This window comes from Eutrema salsugineum, unplaced genomic scaffold (assembly GCF_000478725.1).
Source record: "Eutrema salsugineum unplaced genomic scaffold, Eutsalg1_0 scaffold_14, whole genome shotgun sequence".
Lineage (NCBI taxonomy): Eukaryota > Viridiplantae > Streptophyta > Magnoliopsida > Brassicales > Brassicaceae > Eutrema > Eutrema salsugineum.
Genome location: NW_006256877.1, coordinates 6,399,992 through 6,427,983, shown reverse-complemented (window position 1 = coordinate 6,427,983; position 27,992 = coordinate 6,399,992). Strand labels below are relative to the sequence as shown.

The window sequence follows — 27,992 nt, the reverse complement described above, 5'->3', positions numbered from 1 at the left end:
GTAGCAATCATTTGTATATGAGTTCTGGAATACGCTTTGGCAATGAATGTATGTAATACGACAAGCTATGTCATCGCAACAGTTGGCACGTGCATTATTTTGTTAGGAAGATAGCCGAAGGATTTGGCATCATGTTGACTAGAGAAAAGTGCTGCATTGTGTGTATCGATAAGTTAAACTTCATTTTGATTGATATCATATGATACCATGACGTCATATTCTCCTAAATAGTCATTATATCTTCACCTATGATCTCCAAAGTTAATCGTGCTAACTTGGATGAGAATATTTTGAATATTTGTTTGATATCTTCCGAATGGTAATGGTTGTGCAAGTATATTTCTCATCCTTCATATATAATTTATGAGATAAATTGAAATCTGACTTGATCATGGTGTTTTTTGTTTAAGTTTTCCTCTCTTTTAATTTCATTTGACAATACAGATCGCCAATGAGCTATTTCATTTTCCTAATTTCTATCTTTTAGGCTCTTTTGAGCATGAATGAAGCTTGATTTGCAATTTTTACAAGAAATTGCAAATACCATGAATCTAGAAATTCGATACCATACATTTTTTTTTTTAAATAATGTTTCGACCAAATCTTGAAAACATATAACACTGACACTCACAATTATTTATAATAGAACAAACTGATCCATATATAGTTTCCAACAAAATAAATAGAAACATTTGCACACTATTTTATCATACAAAAAAAAATCTGCACAGTCTTCTAATAATACAGAAACTTATCTGTATATTAGAGAAATGAAACATGTACTTACCCAAGTCCTATCCTACACATCGAATCAAATACATGTCATTAAGAGAATGGCAGGTACATATTGATTATTATATTTTTAAAGAGTTAAAGGTAGTAAACGTCCACGTGCATGCGTATTTGATTAATACAACGCGAGACTCGATTCGGACTAATAAAGTTTTGTAACTTCCAGTTCTCTAGATCGCAATATTCCTTTTCTTATTTGGGCTTTAGATTTTTGTTTTCCTTGCGTAATTTATTGAATTAGGTTCTAATATAATCCCTTTCTTTTTATTAAAATGTTCTAATATTATCTCGATTGATTTCATGATGGGAATGATCCAAACTCTTTTACTGTGTAATACTAGAATTGCTTAATAGATTACCTAGTTTCTGATTTGAGATTTTTCAAACCCATGTTAAACTCTTTATTAGTATGATATTATCCGTTTTGGAATCAAATGATAAAGTTTGATTTGTTTTTGGATTCTTTCTCAAAATGTCTCATACTAATTACTTTTAGACATGGCTTATATACTAAACCATATTGGTCTAAACTTCTGATGAGGGACTTGGATTGATATCCCAACAATCCCTCCCTCAAACCATCTTGTACCGCCGTACGCACTAACATAACTCTTCTCCTAATCCTTGCACAACTATTAGGAAGATTTTCAATACAAGACACCAGCACCCCACGCAAGGTCACTTTAAGGGTTCTCTCCCACACTGAACAATTGTTGGGTTTTTCAAGCCCATATCCAACTCCTTGTCAGTATAATATTGTCCGCTTTGGGTCCAAATGATAATACCCACACAGATTTGTTTTTGGGTTACTTCCCAAAACACCTCATACTAATCACTTTTAGACATGGCTTATATACTAGAGCATCTCGGTCTAAACTTCCGATGTGAGACTTAGATTGATATCCCAACAATTTTAACCATATATTTGTATTAGAAATTTGAATTCTGTTTGTACAGTTCCAAACTTTGTATAACCCAATTCCATAATCCGTTTTGTCTCAATCCAATTTGTGTTATCAATATTTTCCTCTTCTTTCCAGGAGGCGTGATGTCGCATTTGCAGGATTTGAAGTTCCGATACAGATGGACATTTAGAGTGGTGGTATTGATCCTCAGAGAAGAGCTGAACTGATCAAGGTGAGTAGAAAATTGCGAAAAAATCAGACTTTGGTGAGATGATTAAGGTTCCCTGTTAATTGTTATTTACATGTGTTTTTGTGAAGTTTGAGGAAGGATTCAAATAACAGCAACATTAGTGTTTGCCATAATCGTAACTCATGTGTTCATAACGAATCCCAATGTTATGAAATCAGTTAGAGGATTGTCTTGTCTTTGATCTTTCTCGCATACTAAACTCACTAGCATTTAAGCATCTAAGGGATCATTATATACGTAAATAATTTTCTTGCATTTTACATCAGATCCATGCGATTGTGTTTTGTTCCAATTGTGGTTGGTTCAGTTGTTGAATATCGATATCTCATGGAGATTGCACAAGGTTTCTGATTGTATGGGCAGTGCAGAGCCAGAATTATTTTTTATTGGGGGCATAAATAAATAAACGAGAGCATATATAATTTTATGATTGGGGGCATCAATGGTTAGCTTTAATAAATTATACGAATTTTTAAAATTTATTGGGGGCATATGACCCCAACTTAATCAAAGTGGCTCTACCACTGTGTATGGGACTCCTCAAGCCTTTCAAGGTAATTATTCATCCTGTGAAACACAAACTTGTATATATTGTTTGATACTTAAAAACAAAGAACAAAGCTCATAATATCAGATTTTGATAAGTGATTATGAAACATTTATCTGAATCCAGTTTTCTTGGATAATCATAATTAAAACTTTTTTCAGGATTATGTACATACACCTTGAATCAACGATAAAGAATTCATAAGTCCATATTGTCAACATGATAAGAAGAAAATGAAGCATGATTTATTTTTAAAGCAACTCTCAGAAATTATCCTCAGATAAGATAGATGTGTTGCTGGCTTATTGTTTTCCTGATTCACAGGGGAAAAATCAGAATTCTGTTAGGACATATATATTCTTACAATTTACAACTACACAATATAAATAATTATTATATTTTTATTAAAGATACATATACCACCATATATCATAGTCGCCCAAAGCCAATTTGCTTCTGTCTTTGTCTTTGTTATCATACGGAGTGCACTAATTTTGTCATTATGTACCGCTAACATTATACTTATATTTTCATGGTGTAAATCCTCAATCACACCTAAAAAGTCAATATCTTCAGTAATGACCAAAATGTTCTTCTTATCCTCAAGTGCGTTCATGTATATCCTCTTAGCCATATACATGTCAGCTACATTTGTGTTTCGTATAATTTGTTCTAAGACAAAAAGAGAAGAACCCAAACATGTTAATCTTTGAAAAATATCCAATACTGACTGGTTAATTATACTAGGATTAAGTCCGCGCTTCGCATAATTTTAATTTATGTTCGTGTTTTTATATATTTTATATGCTATTTTAAAAACAAATAATTTGTTTGATAATTTTCTTTTCTTAGTTTGATAGTTACTTTATTTTATTGTTTTTTGTGTTAATAATGTGTGTGTTATGTTAGTTATCCATATTATGTTTCTATATAACAAAAATTTCTCCTAATTATATGCAATTGTAAACAATGATTAAAGTTACATTTATTTTGTAATACAATTGCATAAATACTAGATAATTATTGATTTTATAATTAATTTTAATAGTATTTTTATATGAATGAAATTTCACATTAAATATACTAAATTATATTAATATGTCCTATCTAACCGGTCCAACATCAGCTAAGATACTTTGGTTTTAATATAAAAAAAATTGAATTATAATATGTATGAAAATATTTAAATTTTTTTTATTTTAACAAAATTAAGATCAAAGAAAGATGAGATCAGAAATATAATGTTTAGTAACATAAGTAATATTATGTATTAAATTTTTATAAATATGTTGATAAGAAATAGAAAGAGAAAGAATATCTTTACAAATTAAATGTTTGAGTATTACATATATAATTGATATAAAGTAATTTCTAACCAAGTTAATGTTAATAGCATATGATGTGATTAAAAAAATTCCTGAGAAGCTTTATGAGATTGTCACCTCAGCAACATATAATAATTTGGTTATTTTTTTGACTAGGGGCATATAATAATTTTGTTTTGGTAATTTGCGGAATAACATTTAACAAAACATTATAACAAACGAACAAAAACATTAAAGATAAGAGTTTCTAAAAATATTTTTAAAATAATGTTATAATATTTGAAGCTATATGATATGTTTACTGAACATACTATAGAGTAAAGAATTTATTTATGAAAAAAAAAAATTGAAACCAATAGAATTCTCTAAGATTTAGTTGGTTTAAAAAATTATAGTTGCATATTAATTATCACATGTATCTTTGATAGTTTGAAGAACGATTCTTGGTTTCACCCTTAAGGATGAATTTTTTTATTTACCCCCTTTTATTTTAACTAATAAGATTCAGCCAAGTAATAAAATTAATGACGGTAATTTATTAGAACGTTTTAAATTTTATTTTCTAATGGAGGAAAACTAAATCCTAAATTAGAAATAGTGAATCAAAGCATAATATCAAACATTTTTTTATAATTTATTTTTAATAAACATATATTTTTACATAATTATTTGTTCTATTTTTAAAATTTTAAACCCTAATCTGTAAACCTAAAAAATAAAATAATAAACCTTAAACTTTAATCCCTAAACTCTAAATTCTAATATGTTAACCCTACAAATATATAAAAATAAATATATATATATATTATTTATTAATATATATATATATAAATACATATTTTTAATAAAAGATTTGAGTAAGTGTTTTAATCTTTTAATTTTAATTTTTTATTTTAATTTAAAATAATATTAGATGGCACATTCTATTCATATATATGAAAAGAGGTGAGCCCTCTCCCACAGCTCGCCACATGAGCATTCTAGAGACTAACAAGTGTCTATTTTAAAAATAAATTCAATGACATTTATTTTAATTTTTAATTTATTAAGTGTAAATTCCATCTGAAAAATTTCATCAGTCCTTTTTTAAGAAACATCTACATTTTCAATCATATCTTTTCATCTTTTTCTTCTTTTCAATTTTTTCATCTAAAAAAATATATAAATTTAGATTTAAAAGACGTTGTTTTCAATTTTTTAGTCTTGGTGTTCTGCTAAAAAAATATAATCTCATTTGAAGGAAAAAAACAAATTAAATTTGATTTTATGATATTGGGGCTTGCTCTATAAATATGTGAAGTCAGTTTGAAGAGGTTGCGAGAAACATCATCTAAAGGTTTAATGATAGTTCAGGGTTTAACATAACATTTTTTTTCTTTTCTTTTTAACATAATGTTCATAATTAATAGTTACATTGATATTAAGGTTTTCCACATTTCTAATAAAAATAAATAAATAATATTTCTAACTCTTTGGTATTTGTTTAAGATTTTTAATATTTTTTGTATTAATTTGATATTTTTTTCCGGCTTATCAATATCATAAATACTTTTTTTCAAAGCTCGTTCTAAATGTAAAGATGTATTGTTTTCTTTATTCAAAGATTTTGCGGTTTTTATGAGTCAACTATGATATTATTATAGCTGCATTTCATTGTGAAACATGAAGCATGAGGTGATTCTTGCAGAATTGGCAATTATGCATGTCATAAACATGAGAACTTTTTTTTTATAGAGATTTTTGTTTTAAAATATAATACCAAATAATTCAGCAAATTACCATATTTTTATAATTAAATACGTGTATATCTCAACACAAACAATTTTAAAAATATTATGCGAAACAAAATCTACGCGTATGTGCGAATACAAACCTAGTTTGTTAAAATAAGAGAGGGTAAATAAAATGATTCACCCTTTTGGGTGAACCCAAAAAAAATTCTAGTTTGAAATATTAACATAGGAGATGTCTACCTATATTGATTATAGATCTAATCGTATTACGTACTCTGATGATCTTTTCAACATGTAATAATTTAATAAAATGATGTTCTCTATAAGAATTCGATAACATATATGTGGAGGTATTTTGATCAATTAACTTTGTTTAGAGAAACAAAATAATTATAAAACACTCTGGTATTATATGAGTCATTGCTTAGTTATCGAAGAAGTCAATTTCTCGATAAATCAGAGGAAAATAATACAGAACATAAAACGTGTTCGTCAACCTACAGTGTGGCAATCGAAAACGTGCACACCTTGGAATTAATAACTCTAAAGTTTTCTCAAATCCCAATTTCTAACAGCCAAATCAAATCAGTGGGCCTAAAACAAGCTCACTGTTACAACTAGCCTAGGGACCAATTTACATTAGGCAACTTAAAAAACTAAAAAAACCCCATTTGCATATGCATATAGGTTTTTAGGTTTAATTTGTTCGTATCATGACTATATTCAGTATATCAGTTTCTAGAATTTAAACTTTCTTCTTTGTTAACATTCAATCTTTGAAATATACATATAGAGATCAATACTAATAACTTTTTTCGTTAAGATCAAGACTAATAACTTGTTAAGGTTGACTTTATAAAACATTTTAGGTTGTTAATTTGCTTATGATATATATATATATATATATATATATTTGAAAAAAAGTGTTGCCTTTTTTCATAAGAAGAACTCAAAGTATAACCGAAAATGTATAATAAAATCGAATAAAAATAATTTTAACAGAAATAAAAAATCAAAAGAATCAGATTTATCTTTATTTAAATAATTATGATCCAAAACAACTTAAATCCGACTTCAATCAAAATACCTTGATCCACATTTGATGTTTTTCTACAGAGTTTTTCTATGGTCAACGTATATATATACTGTACTTATTTTTTTTTCTGTTCTACTTTTGTTTTAAATTTGGTTTTAACAAGTCGACGTAATGAAGACAGATAATTTAACTCCTACAAATTGCAACTCCTTAATTAGCAATCTTGCCTGTTCTACGTACTAGCCCGAGTCTGATCCTATTTTTCATCTATTACATCCAATCACATTCTCTTATTCCAACTCAGTAGATTTAATCCAATCCTTTTATGAATGTTTCAACTTTCAAATGTATACAAACTCTTTAATCTCTAAATTCTCCAATAACAACATTTTTGATTCTCTAAATAAAAATCTCTCCACTCCACGTTTTCAATTATTATTCATAAACTATCTCACTGAAATCTATCAAAAAAAATAAAAATGACGTCGCATGGTGAAGAAATCGAAGAAGAAGAAATATCAAGAATTGAGAAAGGCAAAGGAAAAGATTGCCAAGGAGGAATCGAGACAGTTATATGCACTTCTCCCAGCATTGTTTGCCTTACCCAAAAGGTAGAAAACAATTTTTTTTTAATATAAAATTTTATTACATAGTTGAAATGGTGATAAGTATTTTGAACAAATTAGTTTATGGCTATTAAAATTGGTTACAGTTGATAGCAGAGATGGTTGGGACGTATTTCGTAATATTCTCCGGATGTGGAGTGGTGGTAGTGAATGTGTTGTACGGTGGAAGAGTGACGTTTCCAGGAGTTTGTATAACTTGGGGTCTCATTGTTATGGTCATGATTTATTCTACGGGTCACATCTCTGGTGCACATTTCAATCCTGCCGTCACCTTCACTTTCGCCATTTTCCGGCGATTTCCCTGGTATCAGGTAATCTCTATTCTGTATTTCATCTTTGAATAATATCTAGATTGTTTCGAACACTAAGTTCTGGGTTTACATATATTATATGTGATTTTTTCTTTTTAAGCATTTCATTCTCTCATAAAGGATTACAAAACTTTCCACCTAGCTATTGCAAAAAAAGATAGCAAAATGATAACAAAATTGCAAATGTAAGCATACCAGATAGATATTCTGGTCATTGTAAATTCATAGTTGAGAAAAATTCCAAGTAGGATGGTGCAAAATGTGTTTATTGCCTGTCCTAGCCTGAAATTTGGTTAGAAATGGGACTGAATAGTTAAGAGATATAAGTAACATATAAGAGACATAGACCAATTTTTTTCAATTAGTTTTAAATTGGTCAAACAGCCGTTTCAGCATTTTGCGTTTACTCTTAATTTTTTTTTTTTTTCATTTAAGCTTGTGATTAACAAAATATTTTCTTAAAGATAATATATAAAGCTATAAAAATTACAAGTTAATTTATAAAACATATACACTTTAAATGTAAAAACAGATGCTAAACATATTTTTGAAACCTATATTATGCTAATTGGATTTGATATTTGAATAATGAAAGTGAATCGTATCATATGTTTGGGCAGGTACCATTATATATAGGTGCACAACTTGTGGGATCCTTACTAGCGAGTTTGACACTGAGACTAATGTTCAAAGTCACACCAGAAGCTTACTTCGGAACAACTCCAATTGATTCCGCTGCACGAGCGCTTGTCGCAGAGATCATTATTTCATTCCTTCTTATGTTTGTTATCTCCGGCGTTGCCACCGATAATCGTGCGGTTAGTGTTTTCTATATCACCATTCTCTAGAACTGAAATGGCCAGAAAAATATCTATGACATGATTCAACTAAAAGAAGAAAAACAGTTGGATTTTCGTGCTGATGGATATATATTTTTATTGCTTGCTATAAATATTTTCAATATCTTTGACAGATCGGAGAATTAGCTGGAATTGCGGTAGGAATGACTATAATGTTGAACGTCTTTGTGGCCGGGTAAAAATTCTTTTCTTGAAAACATTTTTTTCATATTTCTACTAACATAAACAATTATTAAAAAAAATATTAGTTTGATTTGTAAATGATGATAGACCGATTTCCGGAGCATCGATGAATCCAGCAAGAAGTCTAGGACCTGCGATTGTGATGGGAGTATATAAAAACATATGGGTTTACATTGTTGGTCCTATACTCGGAGTTATGGCCGGAGGTTTTGTTTACAACTTTATCAGATTTACAGATAAGCCACTCAGAGAACTCACAAGGAGCAGTTCTTTTCTACGTACCGTTTCTCCAAAAAACAATGCTTCTAGTTCTAAGTGCTAATTTTTTTATTAATCATAGATTTATTATGTATAAACAGATCTCTTCATATCTTTTACTAAGGAAAAAATGTCGACAAAATATTTAACATTTCAAATTTTGTCAATTATAAACACACTCTCTTATTTCGATTAAAAGAAAGAAATACAAACTGTTTCATGAAACATACTTTTTTCGATCTGTAGCCAAATGGTACAATACAACGGTATCTCCACATTTCATAATCATTTATCTATGTACGTTAACTCACAAACCGTTAATTTCCTGAAAAATTGCCTCATTTAATTTGTATTATTTGATGTAGAAATATTTAAAAATATTTGGTCAATCACTGGACTGAAGAGGCTTCCACAGACTTGAGTCTATATCAAAACCATTTACTTAAGTTTCATATAAATTCTAACAACTTGGTTTAACCAAACCTAATCAAACTAATATATCAATGTGTTTTTCGGTCACATTATGATGTATACCCTAACGATTCGGTTATTTTGGACACAATATCCGGTATAACCTGAAATTATTGAAGAGGGAACAATATGTTGTTGTTATGATGAACTTTGCTATCTCCCACATCATCTTTTCACATTCGAAAAACTTTAAGACCTCTTGTAGATCTTTATCCATGTTTTAGATATCCTATGATTTCTGGAATTTCATCCCTAGTTTCCTATAAATTTATACAAAAATAGTGATATTATTGCAAATAGACACAAACTAGTTAAATTGACGAAAATGATAAAGTGGTTCAAATTGTACCCTTTTTAGGGAATAGTACGTTGACCACAGTAAAACAAAATTTCAAAAACCAGATTGACCATTGACTTACCGAATTCGACCCATAATTTTCCCCCATTATCCTTGCCCTGAGTCGACCAAACAGGCAAATTAAAGACCATATTTTTTAAGCTCATTTATTTTATTTTAACTTTATAAAAAAAGTCTTTCTATACTAATTTTCTTTATTTTTCTTCCATTATCCAGCAATTTCATCTTTTAGTTTATAGATAACTAGATGATTGTCCACGTGATAAGTTGATTGCGATTATTTATGATTATAATAAAATAATATATTTTTGTTATATAGAGTAGAGAGCGGAATTGTGCATAAAAAAATCACAGATTATGTATAGTGCGTCAAAAACTTATTTCATATAGAAATTGACTAATAAAGAAGTGTGTTTTTTAGAAAATTAAAAAGAAAAAATTGTCAACAAAAAGTTTGTTTATAGATTTTACTAATAATATGTATCTACATATGCGATTCAATATGTAACATATATATTATTAGCTTGTAATTTGTGTGACCTATTTTGTAACTTTGGATTGACATTTGTTGAATAATAAATTCTCAAAAGATATATATTTTAAATTTTTTAATTAAAATGATTACAATTGAAAAATTCAACAATTACAATTTTAATGAATAAGAAGGAAATTGAAACAGTATTACGAAATAAAAAGAAGATAACAAGAAATGACTAAAAAATTCAAGAAATGAAAGAAAAGAATAACAAACTTGGAATTGTAAGGTCAAAAGAAATATTAACATCATATATAATGGACTCTGGATTGAAATATTGCAACTACAAATTTGAATTATAGAATGTTAGAAACAACAAAAGGAGAGTTTGGCATGACTAAAAAATCAATAAAATGAATGAAAGAAATCACAAACTTGGAATTGTGCGATAAAAATATATTAACATCCTAAATAATAGTTTTTCTTTGGTACAGCTTTTAATTTCATCATCATCTCCTCTTTATTTTGCCTTATTTTCCTTCAGCCTAGCCAAGCAATAATCCGTTTTTTGATTAAAAAACAAAACACAGGTTAATTGTATACTACTTTTATTGGTTTATTATTTAAGAAAAAAAATCATTAAATTGTTAGTTTTTTTATACCTTACACTTTGCTTAAACCGTCTTAACACATTTATTTTCATCCACACAACGAACATAAACTTGAGATTCTTGCAAGTATTTATAGGGGAAATGTTGGAGGTGAAAACCGCACCCCGGTTTTCTCCGGTACAAACTGAGATCGGCAAACCATAAGCCCGGTTTACGAAGGGATGTACCGAGAGAAGATGGGCCGAGCGAAGATGGGCCGAAGATAGCCCATTAGGCCGAGGTCGGTGGGAAACCTCTCAAAGGAATAGAAGGTTTCCTTGAGCTCGGCCGAAACAGGAAAGTTTCCTGAAGGAAAAAGGAAACTTCGGAGAAAAAAGGAAAGGAACCGAGAGAAAAGGAAACTCCTCTCGGTCCCATATCGTCTAAGGCGTGCTTGAAGACCGACTTATGAGATATATATAAAGGGAGACGAATCGACATCAGAGAACATAAGCTATTCCCAAGAAGACTTAAAGACTGAGAACTAGTTACGACAGTTTCTTAGTCGCATCAAGTCCTAGTTCGTTATTGCCTATCGAAATAACCGAACTCAGTTGTATTTCACTTGATTCAATCTAATAAAACCGAGCTTCCGATCTAAATTACTGTTTTGTCCCTTGTCGATATTCACATATCAACAATTGGCGCGCCAGGAAGGGGGCTTTAAATAGACATCTCAGATTTTTGATCGGACTTCGGAAAGATTGAATCAGCGATGGCAGACCAATCCGACGTTCACGAAGAAGAAAACCCTCTCAGGGAAAATAACATCAACGCCCAAACAGGACAAACGGGAGGAACTCCTGGAGAAAACACCGGAACTGCTGCCGAGCAAACTCCCGCAGCCGTAACCGACCTGTTACTCCAAATGTTCACTGCTCAGTTCGAAGCCATCAACAAAAGGAGCGAGGAACGTTTCAGTCAGATGGCGGCACAGATCGCCGAACTCAGTGTACGTTCGGCGTAACATCTGGAGAATTCCTCGGATATATCGTCACACGACGAGGCATTGAAGCTAATCCGAAGCAGATCGCCGCTATTCTCGAGCTCCCCTTGCCGACAACCAAACGCGAAGTTCAGCGACTTACCGGACGTATTGCAGCACTTAACAGATTCATATCTAGATCAACGGACAAGTGCTTGCCCTTTTACCAACTTCTCCGCGGTAACAAGCACCTCGAATGGAACGAGAAGTGTGAAGAAGCCTTCGCCGAGCTAAAGGAATATCTGTCCATTCCGCCAGTTCTGTCCAAACCAGACACCGGTGAGACGCTTTATCTTTACATCGCGATTTCGGAGTTCGCAGTTAGCAGCGTTCTTGTTCGAGAAGATCGCGGCGAACAAAAACCAATTTTCTACACGAGCAAGTCCCTCGACGGATCGGAGTATCGTTATCCGACTTTGGAGAAGTTCGCCTTCGCCGTGGTTATTTCTGCACGGAAACTACGCCCGTACTTCCAGTCTCACGCAATCGTGGTCTTGACCGATCACCTTCTTCGCACTTTCCTTCACAGCCCAAGTCAGTCTGGACGACTCGCTAAGTGGGCTATCGAACTTAGTGAATATGACATCGAATACCGGAACAGAACGGCAACGAAGTCTCAGGTCCTAGCAGATTTCTTGGTCGAACTCCCACCGGAGCTCGTCGAAGATAATCCGGTCGTACAACCCTGGATTCTTCACGCCGATGGTTCATCATCCCATAAAGGATCCGGAGTTGGAATACGTCTCAAATCACCCGAAGGAGAAGTAATCGAGCAGTCATTTCGGCTCGGCTTCCCAGCATCCAACAACGAAGCCGAGTACGAAGCATTGATTGCCGGACTACGACTCGCTAAAGGTATCGGCGCCGAGCACGTACATGCCTATTGCGATTCTCAACTCGTAGCCAACCAGTTTCACGGCGAATACGAGGCCAAGAACAACCGCATGGACGCATATCTCAAAATTCTTAAGGATATTGCTTCAGAGTTCTCCACCTTCGAGCTTACAAAGATACCTCGAGACGAGAATGCAACCGCCGACGCCTTAGCCGCACTCGCGACTAATTCCGATCCTGATCTTCGGCGAACTATCCCGATTGCAGCAATCGAGCGACCAAGTATCAAGCACGATCTGAACTGCAATATCGTTACAAGACGGCGTGACTATGAAGCCCAGCCAAACCGTGCTCCACCCCTCACCCGAAAGACGAAACCTAAAGAGGTCATCCCCAATCGCGAAAACGATACAGACGAGCTTAACGATAACGAGCCCGAATCCAAGGACGAGTCCGAAGGCCAGCACGTCCCCATCAATATTGAAGCCAAAGGAGACGACGAACCCGAGGATTGGTCCTTAGAAATCGTGGGATACATAGGAGATGGAACGGTTCCCGCAGATAAATGGGCAGCTCGGCGCCTTAAGGCTCGCGCAGCCCGGTATGTGGTCATTAAAGGTACTCTTCTCAGATGGGACGCTTCTGGTGTACTTTTGACTTGTGTTCACGGCAACGACATCGCGGAAGTAATGCAAAAGATTCACGAAGGAGAAGGAGGAAATCATTCCGGAGCTCGGTCCTTGGCATTTAAGATCAAGAAAGCCGGCTACTACTTGCCTACTATGCTCTCTGATTGCGAGAAGTACACGGCACGTTGCGAGAAGTGCCAACGTCATGGTCCGATGATAAATCTTCCTACCGAGCTCCTGATGACCTCGACTGCACCATATCCTTTCATGCGCTGGGCAATGGACATCATCGGTCCTTTTCGCCGATCTACGACCCAGAAGCAGTACGTCCTCGTCGTCACAGATTACTTCACCAAATGGGTTGAAGCCGAAGCATACCCCGAGATCCATGGAATCGACGTCAAGAAGTTCGTCTGGAAGTTCATCATCTGTCGACACGGAGTTCCGTACGAGATCGTTACGGACAATGGAACCCAGTTCACTTCGATAATTTTCCAAGATTTTTGCGCCAAGTGGAAAATCCGACTAAGTTTCTCAACCCCGCGTTATCCGAAAGGCAACGGACAAGCCGAAGCCACGAACAAGACCATCATTGACGGACTGAAGAAACGACTCGATATCGCTAAGGGAACGTGGGCAGACGAACTCGACGGCGTCCTGTGGTCTCACCGAACGACACCGCGACGTTCAACCGGTCAGTCACCTTTCTTCCTTGCGTATGGCGCAGAAGCTATGTGTCCAGCCGAACTTAACGTCCCAAGCATTCGCCGAACTATGCTTACCCAGCAACCCGAGGCGAATGACAATATAATGATCGACGCACTTGACTTAATCGAAGAACATCGCGAACGAGCACTACTCCGGATACAGAATTACCAACAACTTGCAGCTCGTTACTACAATAAAAAAGTTAAGGGCCGTCACTTCGAAGACGGCGACCTCGTACTTCGTAAAGTCTATCAAAACACCGAAGAGAAGAACGCAGGAAAACTTGGCGCGAACTGGGAAGGACCATATCAGATTATGAAGGTCGTTAAGCCCGGCGTTTATCAACTCATGAAATTAGACGGAACTCCGATCCCGCGATCTTGGAACTCGATGCATCTCAAACGATACTACTACTAGTCCGCTTCGAAGCGCCAAAACAAAAAAAAAAAAAAAAAAAAAAAGCCTCCGAACTACTTAGTCGGAGCAAAAACCCCTTTTGTACTTAGAACTACGAATGGCTTGATCCCTTTAAAGGGTACGTAGGCAGCTCGTTACCGAGTCCAGCTATAACATCAATAAAATTTTATTAAGTCAAGATATGACTAAGTGTTAGTCCGAAATCACAAGGGACCGAACTCCTTGTCTTTACATCGACTTCCTGGCCAGTTGTTCGATAGCATTCCACATGAATGTAAACTTAAAAGCCGAGATCCGTCTCGCGAGCACCCACATGATGTCGTGGTTAAGCCACATATCAAAAGCCGGGCCCAGTCCCGCAGTTAAGTTTCTAAGTCACCAAGAACAATAAGCCGAGCACATCTCGCATACTTAGGTTCGACTTAGAAAAACCTTGAATTCGTTTCGTGCGTTTACAGGAGTTCGAATCTAATTCACTCTTCCAGTACGAAACGATTCACTTGGGTTCCCCAGGCCGAGCTCATACGCTCGCACAATAAGCCGAACTCCTCAGATTCGCACCGTAAGCCGAGTTCACAACACTCGCAAAACGTAAGCCGAATTATCGCAATTCGCTATCAAAAGATAATAATTACGTTCGAATATCTACTATATACCGATCTAATACTTAAGCATTAATCGCAAATCTTAACGACGACATAAAGTTAAATCGAAGGTTAGATGCCGATCTACTACTTGAAAGATTTTTCTAACTTTTAATGACAAGGAAAAACGAACGCATAAAATAAAAAGCCCCGAGAGGCAAATAGAGTCAGAACCCACCAAGGGCTCGGAATTAGAATTACAAAAAGAAACCCATGCAAGGGCAGTTAAGTTCGAAGAGTAAAAGAAAAATAGGAAGAGATTAGATGGTCTTCGAGGCAGCAGCGTTGAGTATGTCCTCGTTTGAGCCGAACTGCTCGCCCCTCGCAGGATCTTGTGCGCTCTGAGTCACATTTACGACCGGGATGTCATCTTCCTCTACGAACGGAGACATCTTCTTGTCCTCCTCAGTGAGCGCGCAAGCATCGATCGCCTTGAAGTCCTCCAGCGCCTTGGCATGCCTTGCTTCAATATCCGCAACTATTTCTGGCGGGACCTCGTACAGACCCTTCCTCCGCAACTGCTTGATGAAACCGAGGACCCCGGTGAGCTGGTTGTAGACCAAGTACGGCTTCCGAGCCCTGTCAGCATCATCCAAACTCCGAATGACCTTCTCAAGGCGTTCGCAAGCCGTTGCGTGAACGCTCCTAGCTCGATTCTTCCAGTGCACCACCATACCTTGTAGTCGCCCTTTGTCCTTCTCGAACTCTTTGGAGAGTAAATTCTGGGCCTCGGTGAGCTCGTCTTTCACCGCCTTCAGCTCTGCACTCTCCTTTTTCAGCAAGTCAAATTGAGAGTGCAGAGTTTCGTTGATTTGGAGCTCAGTGGCGAGACGCTCCTCTGCTTTGGCTATCCTTTCTTCGAGCTCGGAGACCCTTACTTGCTCGTCGAACAGGGCTACTTCATATGCAGCGACCAAGTTATTGGTCTGACTGGCGAGCTGCACAGAGGAAACAGGAATTAGAACTCATACTTGGAATAATATCTAAGTCTATAAGGGGTAAGTAAAATTACCACAGCGGTCGAGTGAGCGATTCCCTTGTACATGTTGGGAAACCGGAGCTCGGGGACCGAGGGAAGGCTAGGTACCTCCGAGGAGATCTTATGATAGAGCTCGGCGCAGGCATCTACGTTCTCCTCAAAAGGAGTCTCCTCGTCGTAGTCAAAACAAACTCGGACTCTCTTAGCCGGCCCGTGCTCTTGAGAGCCCTCGACATGATCTCTGGTTTGCCTTTTTCGGGAGTGTGAAGCTTCAGCTCGATCTTGCGAGAGCGCGAGGCCCGACGCCACAGCTGCCGGTGGATCGAGCTCGGCGGGAGTATCTTGCACCCGAGAAGAGTCCTCTGCTTTCTTACTCTTCTTCGAAGACTTCTTCTTCTTCGTCTTCCTCTGATCAACCTGATCAGGTGAGCCCGCAGCAGGTGGCAACTCTTCTGGCTGCACTTCGTTCTGTTCAGCAGCAAGGACTGGGGTCGGCTCAGCCACCTCCGTTTCTTCTTCATCAAAGAGAGTTGGGATTTCGTCAATGGAAAGCATCCTGGCAGCTCGGGAGCGTTGAGTTCGCGACTTCAGTGATTGGCGTTTGGGAGCGGTTCGAGGCTTGCTAGCTCGAGCTCTCGGCTTGCGTTGTTTTGGTTCTCGAACGGAGCCTGAAATGAAAATAAGTTTAAGGAGGAGTTCGGAGCAATTCCAGATAAAGTGAATAAAGATAGAATTCGATGAACATACCCGCTTTCTTAGCTCGGCGTTGTAGGATTTCTTCCCAAACCTCCGGCCAACGACGTTTACCGGCTTCGCTGAATGCTACTTCAAACTCAGAGGTGAGTCCGGAGTTGAGAAGGAGACTCGGAAGATGACGACCTACGAAAATAAGACGAAGTCGAGTTAGCAAGCAGTAAAAGTCGAAAGTTATCTAAGTGTGAAATCATCTAATCTACCAATCGGAATCTTCCAATTCGACTGAATTGCGATGTCAGAATTGCTGACGGTGAGATCGTTCATTTCGATATAGAAGTACTGGGACTCCCAATCGTTGAATTTACTGGGCTTAGGTCCCATAACTAAATTCTTCTTCGGCTTGGCATTGGCGGCGAAGAACCACTCCTTGGACTTATGGATATTGACCGAGAAGAGGTCTTCGAAAATTCGACTCGATGGTACTTCGCCAAGCTCGTCGCATAAGGAAACGAACCCAACGTAGTTCGTTATTGAGGCTGGCATCACCTGTGTGAGAGCTACGCCGCGCCGATTGTAGTATCCCAGTAGGCGAGAGGGAATGGGGAAAGAAAGCCCGCACTGAGTGAAGTACGTCAGATAGACGCAAAGGAAGCCCTCGGGAGCATCCCACGGCCGATCTCTAGCCTCCGGAATGATGAAAATAATCTTGTCCGCAAGCCCGTTTGCCTCGAGCACGGCTCGAACGGCACCAGGAGAAAGGGAACAAGAGGGCACGTTGTTGGGACGAACTACTTTCCGCCTCGGAAGTGGTGGCGAAGCATGAATAACCGCCTCAATGTTGTCGACTTCAGTATCAACAACGTTCTCCCCCTGAAATTCTTCCTCGATCTCCTTGATCTCGGGGGTGTTAGCATCAACGTTCGGTCCAGCCCGAGCTTCCGTTTCGCGAGTGTCTGCAGTCAGATCTTCGGTAGCTTCAATTCTAACTCTAGCACGGCTGCTGCTAGCTTCTGCAGATCTAGAGTTCTTACGAACTAATTGGGGAAGATTGCTTTCTTCCCGTGATGAACTTGACTGCTGAGGGTTTGAAGAAGAGGAGCTCGGCTCCGAGGACTCACGGTGGTCTTCCGGAAGAATTTTATTCGAGGAAGAATTAATCGAAGAGCTGGAAGACATTTTAGGGTTTGGGAAAGAAGATTTGAAGGAAATAAGGAACAATTTGAAGATCAACCGGAAAGTTTGAAGGTTGATCGGAAAAATCAAGAGTTCGCGGCGGCGAGAGTTGAAGAAACGAGAGAAAACGAAGAACAAAAACTAGAGAGAGAAATAAAATCTAGAGAGAAGGGAGAGCGGCGTACCTTATATATGCTTGAGGCGGGAATAATGAATGCGAGAAGAAGAGTTACCCTTTATACACAGTGGGAATCGTGGGTTCCTCGATTTTCGCGAAAAATCCCGTAATTCACGCGCCTCATTGAAGATAGGCGCGGAACGTCCGGAAATGCGAAACGACGACAGTTACCGAGCTCAGTTTGTGATCCAATAACCGAAGAATTGAGTTCAACTGAAAGTCACCTCCTTTCACCGAACTGAGGGGGGGGCTAACTGTTGGAGGTGAAAACTGCACCCCGGTTTTCTCCGGTACAAACTGAGATCGGCGAACCATAAGCCCGGTTTACGAAGGGATGTACCGAGAGAAGATGGGCCGAGCGAAGATGGGCCGAAGATAGCCCATTAGGCCGAGGTCGGTGGGAAACCTCTCAAAGGAATAGAAGGTTTCCTTGAGCTCGGCCGAAACAGGAAAGTTTCCTGAAGGAAAAAGGAAACTTCGGAGAAAAAAGGAAAGGAACCGAGAGAAAAGGAAACTCCTCTCGGTCCCATATCGTCTAAGGCGTGCTTGAAGACCGACTTATGAGATATATATAAAGGGAGACGAATCGACATCAGAGAACATAAGCTATTCCCAAGAAGACTTAAAGACTGAGAACTAGTTACGACAGCTTCTTAGTCGCATCAAGTCCTAGTTCGTTATTGCCTATCGAAATAACCGAACTCAGTTGTATTTCACTTGATTCAATCTAATAAAACCGAGCTTCCGATCTAAATTACTGTTTTGTCCCTTATCGATATTCACATATCAACAGGAAATAATAAAAATCATTTTAAAAATTTGTGTTTAGTTTGGTCAAAAATAATGTGTTAGTTGTTAATTTTTTTCATTATATCTTATACCTTGGTTCAACCTTCTCGGTTCAACATTCTCAAACACATCTAGTTTATGCAAATTGATCTATAAAACGAACATAGACTTAAGATTCTTGCAAGTATCTGGAAGAAAAAATATATGTTAGTATGCAGAGAAATACAATAAGAAATTTTACCTCTAATTTCTTATATAAGATATTGCCTCTAAATCCTATTGTGCAAAGATCTTACAAAATTACAAACTAATATAAATATACACACAATATAATAAAAATGCAAAGACAAAAAAAATGTAAATAGTTTAGCTCTTGTCCATGCATTGTTGTTTTAAAATGGCATGTGGTTTGAGAGTAGTGAAAGAAATGATGAACTTGCAATACATATATATATATATACAGTGGTATATTTAGCTTTAAAAGTTTAATTAGGATAATTTTTTATTAATTTTATTTATTAGTGTGCTTAATGCACCAAATTTAGTGTCAATCTAATGTTACATATGTTAGAATCACTGAAATTAATGTAGGGTTTAATTGGACAATTAATATTAATATTATTCAAAAAAAACTCTCAATGACTATATAATTTTGTCGTTACATGGGAAGAACTCAAAAGTGAAGACAATTAAATTTCTGGAATTGAAGACGATTAATCATATTAATTCAGAAGAAATATCTAAGAACTGATTTTGTAACTGTTGTGGAAAGAACAACTAATCATACTAATGCAAAAACATTCAAGATAAATCAACTAATTTCGTAACCACAAATAAAATTATATTTAAGCCTATTATTAATTCATAACCAATTAAGCTAAATGATATATATTACCTTATTTCCACAATTGCGTTGCTTTTGTCAAGGGGTTTGTTTATGAGTTATGGTATTTTTAATTTTGGTCATTAAGATGGAAAATGTAGTTTTATATATGATTTGTTTTTAAAGTTCAGTGAAATAATTGAGAGACAATGCAACATTCCTTTATATATGTGATTTAGTTATTTACATGTGGTTTTAATTTCATACGTTTTATTTGACATCATTAGTTTAGTTAAATAGCCAATTATTCATATATGATATATAGTTAAGAAAAAAAGATCAATATATATATATATATATATATATATTACATGTGGTTGATTAATTTAAATATGGTTTTAATTTGTGTGTGTGTTTTTCTTTTTTTTTCTAGAGAAAAATGTCACAGATGTTACATGGTTTTTTGCATGAGTTGAATGACTTCAATTGTTTTTGCATGAGTTGAATGACTTCAATGTAGGTTTTTTTTTTTAAAAATTTAATGTAATTTAGTTGTGTAGTTTAAATGAAATAATTTTGTTTTAAAGAAAAATGATAGTGCCAAATGGCCCAACATATATTAGAAAATTACCCACGCAAATGCGTGGGTTGCTTTTTTAATTATTATTTATTTAATGCTTAAAACTTAATTAAATTTAGATTTTGGTTGTTTTTAGATATTCATGTAGAAAAAATTAGTTTTACTTATTTTCTTAAGGTGTTCTGGTTTTGGTTAACTTTTTTACTGGCTCTTTTTTTTAATAAATTTATTGTTTTTTTGTTAGTTTTTTACATATTTTTTTAAGGTGTTTTTATTTTGGTTGGTTTTTATACTGGTTTTTTCTTTTGTCTTCAAAAAGCTTATTAAACTTTCTTCTACTAAAAACCGTTAATTTCTTCTTTTAAGACTACATCAGTTTTTTTTTAAGAACATCATAAACAAATCTAGATATGAGAATCCATCAAATCTAGATATGTAATCTATAATTTTTTTTACTGGTATCAAAAGTAGTAAGATAATTCTCATGATTATTCAAACACAAAGAAATTTGCGGCATCAAATAGTTCTTCAAATCAGAGTAGTTTACATGATCATTATACCACCCATCTTATGGTAGAGACTTCTTCTTTTTCTGTTATGTGAATTAAATTCAACCTAGAAGAACAAACCATTAGCGAATTTTTACTTTTTTGTAAAGCTTACTCAAGTTTACTAAATTCAGTGCGTGTTAATTATCGTTAACTTACCTAAACAAATGTTTCATTTTTTCCTTGCTTGTTTCCAGCGCTTGTTTACTTTGATTTCCATGCATGTTAGGAAGATCACTGCATCATCAACTTGGAAATATAACGCTAAGCATTTGCCAATATAATTGATCATCTTCCCTCCATTAAGCGAACCCCTATAGATTCCCTAATAACCGAATATGAAAAGTCATAGTAAGAATTTTTTTCTTTTTTAATGATCATAAAGTCAAAAAATGTTTAGTAACAAAAAATTAAATTAGTTGCAAATTTCTCTTTTGAGAACCCAAATAAGCAAGGTAAAAAAAATTATCAGTAATTCTCATAGTAGCTAATCATCTTTCATAAGTTCATTGTCACCATAATTGAGAAATGTATGTAGCAAATTAACATTCAAACAGTAAAGTAAAAAAAAGGAGAGTTCTTCTTCTCCTTTAAACGAACACAATTGAGTGTTACCATCAATGTCTCTGACCGTAACCAAGAAATAGATCTAAAACTGTGGATCTGTGGACAACGTTTATTGTCGTAGGCTTCTACATAGAAACCTGCATAAGTTTCAATTTAAAGCTGTAAAGTAGAGATAATCTTTACTTCTTTTCTTCTTTTTTTCTCCTACATATATGCGTTGAAACATTTAGAAGAAAAAAATCTTCATATTAACAATGTTTGAAGCGTCATTAAGAATAGGAGACATCAAAAGCTGAAGTCAAAAAGCCATCATAATAAATAATCAAATTATAGGGAAAATGACTATAAAAATAATTAGTTTTAATTTAGTTTTTTTAATAATAAATAAGTGAGCTGATGTGTCATAAAAATGAGTACTGATGTGTCAAGCTTGTGAGGCTCAACTGAGTTTTTATATAATAGATGTCTAGATGATTGTCCACACGATGCGTGAATTGTGTATTATGTGATTTTGTATTACTTTGTATTTGATTAGTTTGTAGTAGAATACAATGTAGTTTCACTATATCTAGAATTCATAGACTTTACCATTTACAGTATTTTCTGCATTTAATTTCAGTTACATTAAATTATATATGCACATTAGATGATGGATTGTTGATATATATGTAATACGAGCAAAATTCGATGGAGTTGATAAAGGGCTTTGATTTATATCAAGATCAAGTATAGAACTTTATACATTTTTTTAACTTTTTCAAAAATCTATTTTTCCAATTGAAGAGTTTTTGTATACCAAAAAACCCTCCAATTTACTTGAATTATTTTTTACATAACTGGATTTGTGATTAGAAATATTTTTTTGATTAGAAATAATTGTTATAACTGTAATAATTGTGTATGTCTATAGTAAAACACGTGTATTAAAACTGGTACTTTACAACTGATCTTAAGATTATATATCCTGCTTAGATGAGCATGATAAGTTAATGGATTTCTAATACACGTGTATAATTTAAAGATCATTGGCGAAGATCTTAAGATCATATGATTTTTGTTATACTTAGAAACATTGCATACGCATTAAAGGAATATTAAATGTAAACAAAAAATCCTCAAAGCTGATTTTAAAAACTGTAACTCTTGTCATTATCTAAAAAAAATTATCAATTTCCTCCTTACTTGCGTTATATTTCTTCGCCATTGTATATCAAAGTGGCCAATTTATATTTTCCTAAATACATATTTGATATATTTGATATGATAAGAGAAAATTAAATAAGATATATAGATGGTATAAATTAATGGTAGATTAAAATTCATATATCATTAAAAACAGCAATTCATAATGATTAAATATACTTGTACTGTAGACTGTTTTGTAATTTAGATTTAAGGTAATGGTTACATTACACATAATATATAAAATATTTTATAGTAGAAGCAAAAATAACAATTTACATTTCCACTCATACTCCTGAAGAAAATGGAGAAATAATATTTAAACATAAAATTTCTGAATTATCGGTAGATGAAAATTCATATTATCAGAGACAAACAATTCATATGATCACATAATAATAATAAAAAAAAATCAAATAAGAAAGAATCATATAAGAATAAAATTAAACACTCAGAATTAGAGTATATATAGAACATCATTTCTCATATGATTCCAACATACAATTGATGATTCCACTTCAAACATATCCCATAGAAACAATCTCTTTTGCTTTTAATAAAAATCTTGCAAACCATATACGCTTTGGCAAGTTCTATATGTGAAAAAACCAATTTTAGTCTGCATATGTTGATCTCTCTAAACAAATTGGAAGAATAATGTTAAGAAAAATAAAAGAAATATTGCACAATTAAAAAAGAATTTTTAATAAGTAAAATTTTCATTTACCTATAAGACTTGACTTGCTATCATCTCTAACCTCACAAATTTGAACTTACACAAATTTTTTTGGGCAAAGTGAAATAGGAATTTACTCTATTTTGTATGAACATAAAAAAAAAGAACCAATTTGTGTGTTCTAGACTTTTAGTAAAAGGAAAACTATTATTTATATAATAATTGTGACACTAGGTGATTACCCGCACCCCTGTGCGGGGTAATTATTAATTCAAAATTTTATTTGATACAATATATATAAATAAAACTAAAAAATATTAACTAATATTTATAATTGTAAATTTATGCGTTGATTATGCAATTAAAAATAATGGTTATAATTACATTTATTTTGTAATAAAATCACTAGCTAATAATTGGTTCTATAATTAAGTTTAATAGTATTTTTATAATTAACTTTAATAGTATTTTTTATATGAATGAAACTACACATTTGAATATACTAAATTGGATTAATACGTTCTATCTAACTGGTTCAACATATGCAGACTAAAATTGGTTTTTTCACATATAAAACTTGCAAAAGCATTTTAAAAAAAAAGAAATATTGCACATATTAAAAAAGAATTTTTAATAAGTAAAATTTTCATTTACCTATAAGACTTGACTTGCTATCATCTCTAACCTCACAAATTTGAACTTACACAAATTTTTTTGGGCAAAGTGAAATAGGAGTTTACTCTATTTTGTATGAACATAAAAAAAAGGACCAATTTGTGTGTTCTAGACTTTTAGTAAAAGGAAAACTATTATTTATATAATAATTGTGACACTAGGTGATTACCCGCACCCCTGTGTGGGGTAAATATTAATTCAAAATTTTTTATTTGATACAATATATATAATAAAACTAACAAATATTAATTAATATTTATAATTGTAAATTTATGCGTTGATTATGCAATTAAAAATAATGGGTTATAATTACATTATTTTGTAATAAAATCACTAGCTAATAATTGGTTCTATAATTAAGTTTAATAGTATTTTTATAATTAACTTTAATAGTATTTTTTATATGAATGAAATTACACATTTGAATATACTAAATTGGATTAATACGTTCTATCTAACTGGTTCAACATATGCAGACTAAAATTGGTTTTTTCACATATAGAACTTGCAAAAGCATTTTTTAAAAAACAAATATTGCACAAATTAAAAAAGAATTTTTAATAAGTAAAATTTTCATTTACCTATAAGACTTGACTTGCTATCATCTCTAACCTCACAAATTTGAACTTACACAATTTTTTTTGGGCAAAGTGAAATAGGAATTTATTCTATTTTGTATGAACATAAAAAAAAGGACCAATTTGTGTGTTCTAGACTTTTAGTAAAAGGAAAACTATTATTTATATCAAATAATTGTGACACTAGGTGATTACCCGCACCCCTGTGCGAAGTAAATATTAATTCAAAATTTTTTATTTGATACAATATATATAAATAAAACTAAAAAATATTAACTAATATTTATAATTGTAAATTTATGCGTTGATTATGCAATTAAAATAATGGTTATAATTACATTTATTTTGTAATAAAATCACTAGATAATAATTGGTTCTATAATTAAGTTTAATAGTATTTTTATAATTAACTTTAATAGTATTTTTTATATGAATGAAATTACACATTTGAATATACTAAATTGGATTAATACGTTCTCTCTAACCGGTTCAACATAAGACTAAGATATTTTGAAAACCATATACGCTTTTGCAAGTTCTATATGTGAAAAAACCAATTTTAGTCTGCATATGTTCTCTGTAAACAAATTGGAAGAATAATGTTAAAAAAAAAAGAAATATTGCACAAATTAAAAAAGAATTTTTAATAAGTAAAATTTTCATTTACCTATAAGACTTGACTTGCTATCATCTCTAACCTCACAAATTTGAACTTACACAAATTTTTTTGAGCAAAGTGAAATAGAAATGTACTATATTTTGTATGAACATAAAAAAAAGGACCAATTTGTGTGTTCTAGACTTTTAGTTAAAGGAAAACTATTATTTATATCAAATAATTGTGACACTAGGTGATTACCCGCACCCCTGTGCGGAGTAAATATTAATTCAAAATTTTTTATTGGATACAATATATATATATATATAAAACTAAAAATATTAACTAATATTTATAATTATAAATTTATGCGTTGATTACGCAATTACAAATAATGGTTATAATTACATTTATTTTGTAATAAAATCACTAGATGATAATTGGTTCTATAATTAACTTTATGTTATAACACATATCATATATGGACTCTTATACCGGCCCATTAGGCCCATCAGGGCATTGTACTTAACCTAGATTCCCTATGTACTCTATATATACATTCCAGTGATTAATAAAGTTTCTAAGTTTTCACAACACGTTATCAGCACGATAAGACTCTCTGAGCGAAAAACCCTAATAAATCCGGCCACCACCAAAACCCTAAAAGCAAGTCGAAACTTAAAAGACGCATATCTTCCAAACCGTGAGGAACCAGAAGACGATCTACATATCAAATCGAAGCCCTCGACGAGACGAATCTACTGGTGAAAACCGTTTGTCGATCCAACGTCGTACGCGCCCTCACGCACACTTACAGTACACGACGATCAACCGAGAAAAAAAAAAAAAAAACCAGATCCGAGTTTTTCCTTCTTCAACCAGCAGCTTCTCCAGTTTTGGTGATCAATCCTTGGAATTTGTAGCGGCTAACTGAGGTCTATTAGCTCCCAGTTTCATTAGCCTGTCAGAAATCCAAAGGTGGAAAAGGTATCTTCTAAAACTGAGAGCCATAGAACCTGTTGTTTAAACACTTCAAAACCCTATAAAAAAAAAATCGATCTCTAATTGATTGAAAGTGTTTGATACTCTGATGATTGATTGATAACTTGTTGATTGATTGTTTAAATTACAAGTTTATGCATGTTCAAAGGTTTTAAACTCGTTTTATAAAACCCTAATCTACAAAAACCTAACAACCGTTTTTGGCCATGTTTATGGCATAAACCTATTCGATTTTCTTCATGTTTAATAAGCTTGTTGCAGCTTATTTGATTGTTGATTCTCTTGCTTGAAACACTTGATTGAATAAACTAAGAAAATAAACCCTAAATCCTAAGCTTGATTCACAATTTTGTAATCTTCAAAATCGTAAGTCATAATGCTTAAACCCTAGTCCTTTTCACGTGATTTCTTTGTTGTCCTTGTGAAATTATTAAAACCATCGACCACAGATCCTATAGATCTCGAAATCACATCCAAAATATGTTTTCCAAACCGTTAAAACCCTAGATAAAACCCTAATCATATTCGGCTCCCCTAGGGTTCCTCCTAAACCGCCTAAAACCGGCTAAACCTGGTTCTCATTAACCGAAATTATATTCGGCTTTAACCGATTAAATCACAGCTATTAAACCGACATCATGTTGGGGGTAACTAAAACCATACCCTTTAAAATTTACTATTTCCAAGAAAGTTCCCTCTAATAGAAAGTTTCCTCATATAAAAACTTTCCTCATATAGAAATTTTCCCGACATAGAAACTTTCCTCATTTAGAAAATTACCCAAATTAGAAACTTTCCAAATTTAGAAACTTTCCTAAAATAGAAATATTCTCAAAATAGAAAGTTTCATCATCAGCATTCAAAATTTTCTCAAAACAATCCCTAACAAAATCAATCTCATGTTTCAGATGTCAAACATTCAGAAATGTGAATTCGAGGCCCTTCACGTCTCCGGGGATAACTACCTCGAGTGGGCCCTAGACATGCGCCTGTTCCTTGCATCGAAAGAACTCGATGCGTGTATTACCGACGGTAACACCGCATCCCGTAAGGGACAGTCTCAGGCGATATGTCACATACGCCATCATCTAGCCCCGAGCCTTAAGCAGCAATATCTCACTCTTGAGAATCCACTTGAATTGTGGCAAGCGCTGAAAAAGCGATATGACCATCAGAAAATGGTCCAGTTGCCTCAGGCAGATTTCGACTGGAAGAACCTTCGGTTCCAGGACTACAAATCCGTAGATGATTACAACAACGAACTCTTTCGTATTGTTGCCATCCGGAAACTCTGTGGCGAGGATGTGACAGATAATGATCTCCTCGAGAAAACATTATCCACATTCAGCACAGAGAATGTTGTGCTCCAACAACAATACCGTGCAATGAAACACACATTGTACGAAGACTTGTTGTCCTGTCTTCTCCTCGCTGAGAAGAATAACCAGCTGCTTATGAGGAACAGCGCTATGAGGCCCCCGGGATCGGCTCCTGTCCCAGCTTCTCGTCAAGAGTCCTACCATGTTCAACCCGATAGATCCTCAGATCACCGCCGTGGACGTGGTAATGGACGTGGTAATGGCCGAGGACATGGACGTGGAAGACGTGGACGCGGACATGGTCGTGGCAACCGACCTAACCTCAGTTATGGTCCTGGTCGTGGTCGAGGCATCACCAAGCGGACCCGCTACACCAACCCCGATCACTCTGCTTGTACCAGATGTGGGATGTTCAACCACCCAACAAAGCAATGTCGCACCCCCAAGATCCACTGCGATCTATACCAGAAGTACGGAAAAGCTCCTGCTGAAGCCAACATGACTCAGCCAGTCGATGCTGCTAACCTGGAAGGTGACGACCTCCTTGATGATGAGAACACCACAAACGAGCAGACCGACCCCATGGACTATGAAACAGCTGATCTCCTCGATTAATTCAATCATCTGAAACT

The 27,992-nt window shown here is 34.3% G+C and overlaps 3 protein-coding genes across 3 annotated transcripts; 2 read left to right on the top strand and 1 right to left on the bottom strand.

Annotated features, from left to right (window-relative positions):
* Positions 1 to 7,067: 7,067 nt before the first annotated feature.
* LOC18022573 (putative aquaporin NIP4-1) lies at positions 7,068 to 8,890 on the top strand. Its single transcript, XM_006405768.1, has 5 exons — positions 7,068 to 7,199; positions 7,301 to 7,525; positions 8,146 to 8,343; positions 8,499 to 8,560; positions 8,656 to 8,890. Exons 1-5 carry the CDS (start codon positions 7,068 to 7,070, stop codon positions 8,888 to 8,890), a joined length of 852 nt encoding a protein of 283 aa, XP_006405831.1.
* A 2,605-nt stretch (positions 8,891 to 11,495) lies between these two features.
* On the top strand, positions 11,496 to 14,353 carry LOC112088435. The gene is made up of 2 exons (XM_024158714.1): positions 11,496 to 11,732; positions 11,810 to 14,353. Exons 1-2 carry the CDS (start codon positions 11,496 to 11,498, stop codon positions 14,351 to 14,353), a joined length of 2,781 nt encoding a protein of 926 aa, XP_024014482.1.
* Positions 14,354 to 15,257: 904 nt separating this feature from the next.
* Positions 15,258 to 17,848, bottom strand: LOC112088434 (meiosis-specific protein ASY2-like). The gene is made up of 4 exons (XM_024158713.1): positions 16,933 to 17,848; positions 16,724 to 16,855; positions 16,010 to 16,644; positions 15,258 to 15,935 (listed from the first exon to the last, which is right to left on the bottom strand). Exons 1-4 carry the CDS (start codon positions 17,846 to 17,848, stop codon positions 15,258 to 15,260), a joined length of 2,361 nt encoding a protein of 786 aa, XP_024014481.1.
* Positions 17,849 to 27,992: the final 10,144 nt, after the last annotated feature.